Raw genomic sequence first — 12671 nt, 5'->3', positions numbered from 1 at the left:
AAAATCCCAGCCCCCATCCCCGCAGGAGGCCTTTTTCCTTTTGGTAGGCGGTCATTGTAAGGATCCGCCCCTTTTTTTCAATTTTCGCCTAAAATGACATACCCAAATCTAACTGCCTGTAGCTCAGGCCCTGAAACAAGGATATAAATATTCTTGGTACAATTTGAAAGGAAACTCTTTGCAGTTTGTGGAAATGTGAAAGGAATGTAGGAGAATATAACACAATAGATCTGGTAAAAGATCAAACAAAGAAAAAAACAACCGTTCTTTTGTATTTTTTTTACCATCATCTTTGAAATGCAAGAGAAAGGCCATAATGTATTATTCCAGCCCAGGTGCAATTTAGATTTTTGTCACTAGATGGCAGCAGTGTATGTGCAAAGTATTAGACTGATCCAATGAACCATTGCATTTCTGTTCAAAATGTTCTATCAAGACTGCCCAAATGTGCCTAATTTGTTTATTAATAACTTTTCATGTTCAAAATTGTTCACTCTCCTCAAACAATAGCATGGTATTCTTTCACTGTAATAGCTACTGTAAATTGGACAGTGCAGTTAGATTAACAAGAATTTAAGACATATCAGATATGTCTATGTCCTGGGAAATGTTCTTCTTACTTACAACCTCATGCTAATCGCATTAGCCTACATTAGCTCAACCATCCGGTGGAAGGGACACCAATCTCGAAGAAGTTTTAACTAACATGCCTACTTAAATAAAGGTTAAATAAAAAAAATATATTTTTAAATGTAGACTATTATCAACAAGTGTGCTCTGTTACCTTCTTTCTCTACCTCAGCAGGTTCTCCTTTCCTCAATACACACACTTACACAAGACAGTATAAGCCAAATATGACTCTGTGGGTAATAAAATGGTGATGATGATGTCTGTGTCCATGGACTACCAAAGGATACTGCAGGCAGCATGTTAATGAGGGGCTAATCACTCACCCAACACAGAGACACGATGAGCATCTCTCATAACAACACTGGTGACATCAGTCACATAACTCCACATCGTCAGAGGCTTTCATCATCTGTGTCTAACTGCAGAGCAGACAGACAAAAAAGCAAGTAAGGAGATGGGTGAATTGGAAATTATAATGGTGAAATGAGGATCTGTAGTGTGTGAGAAGAAGCATAGCGAGGGAGTGAAGAGCGGGAGAGAGTTTGAGAGAAGATAAAGACATGTACAGTGTCTGTGAAAAGAGAACAGAAGAGCAAAGAAGAGAAAGGCCCTCCACCCAGCTGAGGGTAATTAGATCCATAGTGTGAGGTCAGAGCAAGTGGAGGAATCTTCCTGGGCCTCTCTTAGCTTCTGTGGACCAGATGGGACTATGACTATATTCTCTCCCTCTCCCCTCCCCTCCCCTTACCTTCAAATTCAAATAAAAGAGACTACTACAGCCGAAAGGAGAGGCTAGACTCCAAACATCCCTTGAACTCATAAAAAACATTTAAAGCATGTTGCTTATTCATGAATTTCTGGTGACATATTACTCCCTCTGATGGAATTCTATTAGACTTCTCTGGCAATAACATCCTGCCCTCCTAGCTGAGAGAAAGCGTAATGATGTGGAACATGGAATGCTAAGCATATCATAACAATAGCAGTTGCACTCCAATGCTTCCAAATTGACTGTTTAATTCATCTCTCTTTCTCTCAGAGTAATTTTTACAATGATGTTCTTCTCTCGTTAAAAACGACTAAGTGCTTGAACTTTTAGTCTCCCTGTGGACTCTGGGATTGCCTGTTTGGCTTGCTGCTGGTTTGTTGGTTTAGTCGTAAAAACTAAATTCATATGAGTTGACCTGAAGAAATCACTCATTCACTATCTGCCAAGTAAACACTCTTCTTATTAAATTATTATACTGACATCAAGCAGACAATTGATCATGTTGATATGTGAGTGTGTGCTGTTTATACATTTATACTTTCCACATGAGAGCAGTTCAAATGACTGCTTGGTATGTATGATGAATGTCAGAGACATGGAATGTGACACATTACTACTACACCACACCAATCAGAACCCCCCTTCTCCCACCACCGCGATAATCAAAACGCTGTCTTGTTCTCTCCTCCCTCCTCTTCTCCCTCTTTCCTCTCCACCCTCCTCTCCTCTCCACCCTCCCTCTGTCCCCTCCACCCTCCTCTCCTCTCCTCTCCTTCCTCCCTCTGTCCTCTCCACCCTCCTCTCCTCTCCGCCCTCCCTCTGTCCCCTCCACCCTCCTCCCCTCTCCTTCCTCCCTCTGTCCCCTCCACCCTCCTCTCCTCCCTCTGTTCAATCCTCTCTGTCCTCTCCGCCCTCCTCTCATCCCTCTGTCCTTTTCACCCTCCTCTCTCCTCTACTCCCTCTGTCCCATCCTCCTCTCCTCCCTCCGTCTGTCCTCTCCTTCCTCCCTCTGTCCTCTCCGCCCTCCTCTCATCCCTCTGTCCTTTTCACCCTCCTCTCTCCTCTACTCCCTCTGTCCCATCCTCCTCTCCTCCCTCCATCTGTCCTCTCCTTCCTCCCTCTGTCCTCTCCGCCCTCCTCTCATCCCTCTGTCCTTTTCACCCTCCTCTCTCCTCTACTCCCTCTGTCCCATCCTCCTCTCCTCCCTCCATCTGTCCTCTCCTTCCTCCCTCTGTCCTCTCCGCCCTCCTCTCATCCCTCTGTCCTTTTCACCCTCCTCTCTCCTCTACTCCCTCTGTCCCATCCTCCTCTCCTCCCTCCGCCTGTCCTCTCCTCTCTCCGTCTGTCTGTCCTCTCCTCTCTCTGTTTGTCTGTCCTCGCCTCCCTCCCCCCCGTCTGTACTCGCCTCCCTCCCACCGTCTGTCCTCGCCTCCCTCCCACCGTTTGTCCTCGCCTCCCTCCCACCGTTTGTCCTCGCCTCCCCCCGTCTGTCCTCGCCTCCTCCCCGTCTGTCCTCGCCTCCCCCCATCTGTCCTCGCCTCCCCCTTCTCCTCTCCACCCCCCTCCGTCCTCCTTTCCTCCCTCAAGGCGCCAGCATGCTTCAGTTCGGCTGGCGACTACCTTATGTCGGCTAGGCAAACAAAACGAGTGTGTTCGCATAAAAAGCGGCAAAAGTACTGTATGTGCATTTTGAGATGCCGGAGCCAGTATACACTTTCTAAAAAAATATTCTGAATTTATATACAATAACTCAAGAAATCTGTCATACATTTTTACGTTTTTTTGCTGAGGAGATCTTAGTCGCACAATTTTACATTTATTGAAGAATCCTTACAGTTGACCAATCATGGACGAAGGGGCATAGACTTCGGCTATCGAACTTTGGCTGGTCTCAAGAAAGAAATTGTGCGCCCGAACAGCCGAAAAACCCCTCACCAAAGTCCAAAACAAACAAAAAAAACTATTCTGAATTGTTTTGGCTGGGAAGCATGCAGACACTTCTAGTAGAAGCACTAAAAGGACAGCCATCTACTCAGCCTAGACAAAGACTGGTTAACCATCTCTTACCAGAAAACACAGGTGACCTCACACCACTCAGACCCAGAAACAGGAGGGCTCCACCTCACATCACTCAGACCCAGAAACAGGAGGGCTCCACCTCACACCACTCAGACCCAGAAACAGGAGGGCTCCACCTCACATCACTCAGACCCAGAAACAGGAGCGCTCCACCTCACATCACTCAGACCCAGAAACAGGAGGGCTCCACCTCACATCACTCAGACCCAGAAACAGGAGCGCTCCACCTCACATCACTCAGACCCAGAAACAGGAGGGCTCCACCTCACACCACTCAGACCCAGAAACAGGAGGGCTCCACCTCACATCACTCAGACCCAGAAACAGGAGGGCTCCACCTCACATCACTCAGACCCAGAAACAGGAGCGCTCCACCTCACATCACTCAGACCCAGAAACAGGAGGGCTCCACCTCACACCACTCAGACCCAGAAACAGGAGGGCTCCACCTCACACCACTCAGACCCAGAAACAGGAGGGCTCCACCTCACATCACTCAGACCCAGAAACAGGAGCGCTCCACCTCACATCACTCAGACCCAGAAACAGGAGGGCTCCACCTCACATCACTCAGACCCAGAAACAGGAGCGCTCCACCTCACATCACTCAGACCCAGAAACAGGAGGGCTCCACCTCACATCACTCAGACCCAGAAACAGGAGCGCTCCACCTCACATCACTCAGACCCAGAAACAGGAGGGCTCCACCTCACATCACTCAGACCCAGAAACAGGAGCGCTCCACCTCACATCACTCAGACCCAGAAACAGGAGGGCTCCACCTCACATCACTCAGACCCAGAAACAGGAGCGCTCCACCTCACATCACTCAGACCCAGAAACAGGAGGGCTCTACAGCAGCCTCTGTTCATGTTATGCATGAAATCTGTGTGACTCTGAAAAAGCTCCGCAAAGGGTTAAATAGACTCTGCACACTGTGATGTATGCTTCCTCCCTCCCCTGTTCATTATTGACAATGTTTCCAGCCTTAGGTCTTCGTCAAGTCTGTGCCTATCTCTGAAAGAGCTAACCCAGCCGTTTCCAGCCTCCTGTATCATCTTCATCTACAGTATATATACAAGATGATAATAATCAAATCTGAATGCTCATATCGGAGTATGTCTGAAACCGGGAGAGAGACTGCTGCAAGTCAATTACATTACAAAGCTAATTGAGGCATATATTAGTCAATCACACAGCACCACCGCCCTGATAATCACAGTGTGGAATTAGATATGTTCTCCTTCTGTAGTTCCCCGTTACGATACGCATCAATACTTTCTATTTCACTTCATCACTTCATCAGTCATCACTGTGATGTCTGGAGATGATTACTGGTCTTCATTTACAATGGATTACTCTGGAACAACACGCTAACACACAATGGTCCTGGGATTATGGAGGAAGGGAGGGAAGGAGAGATGGAGAGAAAGAGGGGGGAGTAGTGGCAGAGAGTGGGAGGAAGAAAGAAAGAAAGAGAGAAAAAGAAAGAATGAAAGCATGGCCAATCCTCCAAGGTATCCACATTGTTTCCTTCTGCCAATGGGGTATTCTTATCAAAACACTGCCAGGACCATCATGAAAGGATATGGTAATTAACAAACACACACACACACACACACACACACACACACACACACACACACACACACACACACACACACACACACACACACACACACACACACACACACACACACACACACACACACACACACACACGGTGTTGAGCAGTGAGGCAATATAATGTGTCTGTTGAGGGGGTATTTGCATAGCCTTGCAGAGCACTTCTCACATTCAATGAATTACTCTCTGCTCAGGTGACAAAGATGATTAAAAAAGAGAAAATATCCCCTTAGCATCCCATAATATATACTCCACATCCTGCCTGCTTGGCCTGCTTCCTTTCAACATGTTGCGAAATATGTTCTTCAAATGAGACACGTTTCGATGAAAGTTAGATGTGTTTTATTTTCCCAAGGGGAAAGTATCACGATTCCCTCTGCTCTCTTTAAAATAGGGATAAAAACCAGACAGAGAGGAAGGGCGAGAGAAAAAGAAAGGGAGAGAGTGAGAGAATGTTTATGAGGTGTTCTGTGATCATGATGAGTGGAGTTGGGTTTTATTGAAATGAGGAGGAAGAGCAGAAGCGGTTCGCTGCAGAAGCGAGAAGAAAGGATAGAGAAAAATAAAGAGAAGCTAATGAGCTGTGTGTATTACAGTGTCCTCTCCCTCACATCCGACGCCTCCCACCCGCCCTGTCCTCCTCTACAGAGACTATTAACACTGTTGTCACGTCAATTAGTCGGTGAGGACAGGCAGAACACACACAGCATTTGAGAAACAGATGGTGGATGTTTCTACTCGTAGCACTATTAAAGGAATACAGTACAAATCAAGAGGAAATTAGCCTCATAACTTCTAATGTACTGCGTAGGCTACCATAAATTATCCTAACGGTTTATTACCTCCATATATGAACAATATTATTCATATCTCACAAAATACATGTTGAAATGTTATATTGTTGTGTCAACATTTGCAAACCAAACACTAGAAAACTACACGTGGGTTTATAGAAGACTTGGAGGGGAGCTTGGGCCTGTTTCTGTAAGAATGAACCAAACACCCCAAGGGGACTCAATACAGAGAGAAATCTCTCTCTCTCTCTCTCTCTCTCTCTCTCTCTCTCTCTCTCTCTCTCTCTCTCTCTCTCTCTCTCTCTCTCTCTCTCTCTCTCTCTCTCTCTCTCTCTCTCTCTCTCTCTCTCTCTCTCTCTCTCTCTCTCTCTCTCTCTCTCTCTCTCTCTCTCTCTCTCTCTCTCTCTCTCTCTCTCTCTCTCTCTCTCTCTCTCTCTCTCTCTCTCTCTCTCTCTCTCTCTACTCACTCACTCACTCACTCACTCACTCACTCACTCACTCACTCACTCACTCACTCACTCACTCACTCACTCACTCACTCACTCACTCACTCACTCACTCACTCACTCACTCACTCACTCACTCACTCACTCACTCACTCACTGGCCAATCACTTCTCTTTCTTCTTTTGCTGTGACTCACCATGCACATAGGTCTATTCATCTCACAGTCAGCCCAACAGACAGACAAACTGCATTGTAAATGCAGGCGGCACTGCAGTAATGTACCTATCTGAATACCATTCATCTGAGTGACTCAGCCAGCACAGCACAGACTGACAGAGTGCCTCAAGTGTCACAGATACATAAAACAGGTGGAACAGACAATTAACACGCTTACGCACAAACACATGTGCACACACACACATATATATATATATATATATATATATACAGTGCCTTCGGGAAGTATTCAGACCCCTTGACTTTTGCCACACTTTGTTATGTTACAGCCTTATTGTAAAATGGATTAAATAAATACAAATCCTCAGCAATCTACACACAATACCCCATAATGACAAAGCATAAACAGTTTTTTATACATTTTTGCAAATGTATTAAACATTTTAAACAGAAATACCTTATTTACATAAGTATTCAGACCCTTTGCTATGAGACTTGAAATTGAGCTCAGGTCCATCCTGTTTCCATTGATCACCCTTGAGATCTACAACTTGATTGGAGTCCACCTGTGGTAAATTCAATTGATTGGACATGATTTGGAAAGGCACACACCTGTCTATATAAGCTCCCACAGACGACAGTGCATGTCAGAGCAAAAACCAAGGCATGAGGTCGAAGGAATTGTCCGTAGAGCTCGGAGACAGGATTGTGTTGAGGCACAGATCTGGCGAAGGGTACCAAAACAACTCTGCAGCATTGAAGGTCGCCAACAACACAGTTGCCTCCATCATTCTTAATTGGAAGAAGTTTGGAACCACCAAGACTCTTCCTAGAGCTGGCCGCCCAGCCAAACTGAGCAATCGGGGGAGAAGGGCCTTGGTCAGGGAGGTGACCAAGAACCCGATGGTCACTCTGACAGAGCTCCAGAGTTCCTCTGCGGGGATGGGAGAACCTTCCAGAAGGACAATCATCTCTGCAGCATTTCACCAATCAGTCCTTTCCGGTAGAGTGGCCAGACAGAAGCCGCTCCTCAGTAAAAAGCACATGACAGCCTGCTTGGAGTTTGCCAAAAGGAACATAAAGACTCTCATTGTGGGCTATTGTGTGTTGATTGATGAGGGGGAAAACTATTTAATTTATTTTAGAATAAGGCTGTAACCTAACAAAATGTGGAAAAAGTCAAGGGGTCGGAATACTTTCCGAAGGCACTGTACACACACTGAAGCACAGACAGTCATAAAACAGACAATGAACAAGCTCCTACCTGCAGTTAGGTGGCGGGTCCAAGGTTATCTCAGCAAGCTCCTTCTGAATCCTGGGGAATGAGAAGGAACACACATCACACACAAACATCTCATACAGATTATCTATACGTAATGCTAAACCCACACAGACACACGCGACATACTAGCTAGCCGGTGTGTTATATAAATCCTTTCTACACACTGAATAACTTATTGATTTCCTAATGAGCTCCTAGCATTGTGATTGAATACAGGAATACGTCCTGTCAAGCTATATCAACATAGGGACGCACTGTTGAATTCCTCATCTTGTTTCATGGGCCTGTGCAAATTGACATTGACTACAGACAGGCCTTGCTGTGTAAAAGAGTCATATTTGCTTTCTTGACAAATCAATTATGAGACTGATATTGAGATGAGGATTTTAATGGCTCATGGTGGAATAAATCTGACTGATTTAGTCTCTCTCTCTCTTTCTCTCTCTCCTCCCCTACTCTCCTCTCCCTCTTTATATCCATCCCTCTCTCTTACTTTCTCCCCCATTCCTCTCTCCCTACATGTTGGAATCATTTCCACAGCTAACAGCTAATCTAAATAAAGGTTTAGTTTAGTGAGTAGACGGGAGCAGGACAGGGTTCACGTTTCACTGCCGTACACAGCACTGCTCATTACATAACTATGCCAATGATTTGCTCTGAGGATTCTAACAGCCAGGTGCTGTTTTTTTTATACAATCAATGACTTCACTGTCCATTAAGGCTGCAATATTCCACTCACACTGAGACAATACTGACAACAAGTAACTCTCCAGGGTTTGGAACTGGTTCAGGGAACAAAACCAAAAACCGGAAAAGAATCAGAACTGGGAACGAAAGTGATCTATACTGTTCCGGAACAGAACTGTTATTTTAAAAGCATGTGAACAGGTTAAAACTGTTCTTTTACATTCCTGGAATTTTTTCCCCAGTTCCACAAAAAAACACAACAAAGCGCCTATGCAAAGCACTCACCCTGTCACTCAGAAACTTATTCCAGTGTCTGCCTGCCAGCTGAAAATCTTTAGCACTGTGTGTGCATGTGTAGGCTACCTACCCCTCCAAAACAAAAGCTACTGTAGCCTACTGACGTTACAAGCGTGATTCAGAAATTATGGAGAGAGATTTTTAATTGGTCCCACATTAAGCCAACTCTTGGAAGTTCAAAGACATTCAAGGTTCCCTCAGAAGTCGCTCCTCTGTTGGTATAATTCTGTGGGCATAATTCAGATAATGCATGTCATAACAAGATGCCCAGTGCTTCAAGCCTCCTCCTCCACCCTCTCTCGCTTCCCCCCACGCGCAAAATTTCAGTCGCACCTCGCGCCCTACACTTGTCTGTCCAATGCATGTAAACAACTAACTATACCTTGCTGCTCTATCCGCACTGATTGGTGAAGTAATTTAATGTTGATTTCAGAGGTTTAAAAATGAGCAGAAAGGAACGAACTTTTTTGGTGTTCGAACTGGTTCAGATATTTATTTTCTAGGTCGGAACAGTGTAACAGAAAAAAAAAGAATGCTTCTGTTCACTAAATGATTGGAAAATAATTTTGCTTCTAACCCCTGCTACTCTCATGAATAATCATAAACCTAAAAATTTTGAGATATAAGCCTGGTTACGAATGTATAAAGCGTCTCAGAGTAGGGGTGATGATGTAAATGGACCATATATATATATATATATATATATATATATATAAAAATAATAATAATAATAAACCAAAAAAATAAAACATATGAACATATAAATATTGTTTAAAGATGAACAAAAAAGAAAAATTATAACTATACAAATAAAAAAAGATACTTTAAAAAAGATATATACATCTGCTAGATGAGCTACACAAACAGTCAGCTGCAGCCATGGGGGAGGACAACGACAAGCAGCCTTCCAATTTTAGGAGACAGGGATGCGTCACAACAACAGTAGAAATGGCACCCCTCCGCTCACCACCCCTACCACCACTACCACCACCACTACGGCTCAGAGCGGGAGAGAACCTCAGGTGGTCCTTTTGTTAATTTAACCTGTCATCCCTGTCGCTGTCGACTCATTCCCTCGTTCCTCTCCAAATGTCACGCCATGGAGGAATGTGCACACACACACGGACACACACAGAGTGCTGACAGGTAGGCACCACACCTCAAAGAGCGAGTGAGCAATGTCAGAACAAACGACAGCAGATCCCCTCATCTCCTCTGTGTGCTTGTATTGATAATAAACTCTCTGGTTCATGATGAGAGGAGACTGAGGGTAAATCATTGTGCCCTACTATTCACTATAGGCAGTGGAAAAAGAGGTCTTTCTGCAAGGGGCTGTATAACTGTAATACAATCACCACGGTTATGGAGTAAGTTGTTCCCAGGCTTGAATGCACAGTACGCTCTGTAATTTCATCTACAGTATTTTCTCCTGAAGTGGCAAACTTTACCTGGTGAGGCTGCAGGCTGTTAAGAGAGGATGGAGGGAGGAATACATGAGGGAATGAACGAGGGAATCCAGGGGGAAAAATGGACCAATTACAGAACATGCTGGCCTCCCTTGTTCATGTTCATGCATCCATGGGCTCTCTCTCTGTGACACAAACACTTTGTTTTTCTCTAATGTCCCACAGACCATTGAATTTCATAATAACCCATTGATGGTTATAATAAATCCACTGCTTCAAGGTGCATCTGAGTCAATATCATCTCCGTATTATACTGTTTATGAAGTACTTTTGAACAAGACCATTAAGGACACTTCCTTACACAACCTACATGGACAGAATAGAATAGAGAGAATTGCAGCTCTACCTCTTGGCGCTGGTGGAGAGCTTGGCAGCGGTCTTGCTGGATATCTTGGCCTCTTTCTTCTTGGGCGTTGTCTGATCCCGCTCCTGACCCTGCTCCTGACCCGGAGGGGCCACCTCTCTCTGCTCCGCGTCCCAGCTGCCTCCACTTGTGTTGGGACTGTCTTCCGGCCTCGAGCTGGGCTGCACCTCACTGGACATCCTGGCACACACACACACACACACACACACACACACACACACACACACACACACACACACACACACACACACACACACACACACACACACACACACACACACACACACACACACACACACACACACACACACACACACACACACACACACAGATAAGTCGAAGGTTTGGGGTTTCCCTACACACCTTACAAAGCAGGCTTATCACCTGACTAAAGATATAGCAATCACAGGTTTGAATCCTATTGGTTCGGTGGTTGTCTTTCAGTCAGTGGCTATTCTGTTAGAAGTCCAGTATTAAAAACCAAACCACCAGAGATGGCCAGCCAGCCAGCCACAGCCAACAGAATTAAATACTGTTCCCCTCCCAGGTCTCAGGTCTTTTAAAGGTCATTATAGTAAGGCAGGCAGGTTCCATGTCCCCACAGACCAGCTCACACCACAGCCTCTATAATCAAAGCTCCTTCTACAAGGTCGCATTGAGGAAATGTAATTTCCCAACATACCATATGAGCCCTCAAGGTGAAGCTGTGCATTTTAAACATTCACAGAATGAGAAGTAGTTGTTTGAGTATATGGGGGTTGTGTGCAGTGTGTGTGTGTGTAGGGCTACTGTAAAGGAGCAGATGGAGCATCACATTCCAGAAAGAGCATGACGACAGACAGCAGATCTTCAATCAATGCAAAGTGCAGCTACACCACACACACTTTGGTCATGAACACTCAGAATCCGTTGGGCAACATTCTGCACAGACAGTAATTGGATGCATTAACACATTTTTCTCCTGATGCAGTGCTTGGTGATTTCTACTGAGGCAACTGATTAGTGTTGTTAATAGGCTAAGCATACAATAACAATGCATGTTCTTCTAGGAAACATTATGTTTCTGTTCTATTTTATTGATGCTATTCTATGAACCATATCTATTTGACAAGTTAAAGACTTATGATCAATTGAAAATACTGTGAGATTTGGCTATCAAAGACATGGGTGCACATACATGTAACAATAACATAACACCATCAACGCAACCCCTCAAATGAGGATATCGTTCTTCTCCCAGGCCATCGGTTCTTTAAATACTTTGTGTTCTCCTTTTGAAAAGGACCGGTGATGATAAAAACAGCTATAAAGTAACAAATTCCGTGCTGCATTGGTCTCAGTCATTCATACAACAGATAAGGATGAGCACATTTTTCTTTTGTTGTGTAAATAATCCCTGTTGTCACGCGGGGCTGTCACAATAACTGAGCCAGTAGGTCTACTGCTGGGGGAGCAGCCCTCACATCGCCTGCACCCCACGCAATTGAGGAGGCCTAAAAATGAATACCCCAACAGTAATAGGAGAACCCTCATGTTCCCCCATAGCCTAAAGATACGCTGACACACAAAACAAATCGTTCGCAGCAGCTTGAGTGAAATATTAGCTGATAAGATTTTTAGTGCCCATATCAAGAAGAGTCATCTAGGCACCAAAGACACAAACCCCCCCGTATGAGGATATTGTTCTTCTCTCGGGCCATCGGGTCTTTAAACATTACTTTCAATGTGCAGTTGTTACAATGTTTCAGAAAGAGATTACCTTCCAAATAGTTGACGCACAGACGGTCGACGCAAACAATGTTCTATCAACACCTGAAGTAGGCTATATCCCGTGTGTTGCTCGACCGTTCTTTTCGATCTGGTTCTCCGCTTTCGTTATCCGCTCTGGCTGTGAGAGAATGAGACAACCGGACCGCCTCTCCTTTTTTTTTTTTTTTTTTACACAGTGGGTACACGAGTACGCGCAACCAAGTGTGTGTGTATTGCGCTGTTCTAATAGGGTAACAAGCATTGGCTGTAGAGGAATAACGGTCAAACCTAACAATATATCATG

The 12671-nt window shown here is 44.8% G+C and overlaps 1 protein-coding gene across 1 annotated transcript in view; it reads right to left on the bottom strand.

Annotated features, from left to right (window-relative positions):
* Positions 1-12540, bottom strand: part of LOC106570282 (ubiquitin-conjugating enzyme E2 E2) — a 50728-nt gene extending 38188 nt beyond the window's left edge. Inside the window, exons 1-3 of the mRNA XM_014142432.3 lie at positions 12378-12540; positions 10601-10798; positions 7787-7837 (exon numbers count right to left, since the gene is read on the bottom strand). Coding sequence (XP_013997907.1) covers positions 7787-7837; positions 10601-10797 — 248 coding nt within the window. The 5' untranslated portion in view covers position 10798; positions 12378-12540. The remainder of the gene's footprint in view (positions 1-7786; positions 7838-10600; positions 10799-12377) is intronic.
* Positions 12541-12671: the final 131 nt, after the last annotated feature.

This window comes from Salmo salar, chromosome 14 (genome assembly GCF_965601325.2).
Source record: "Salmo salar chromosome 14, fSalSal1, whole genome shotgun sequence".
Lineage (NCBI taxonomy): Eukaryota > Metazoa > Chordata > Actinopteri > Salmoniformes > Salmonidae > Salmo > Salmo salar.
The sequence above is the reverse complement of the archived record's forward strand: the minus strand, read 5'-3'. Positions and strand labels throughout refer to the sequence as shown.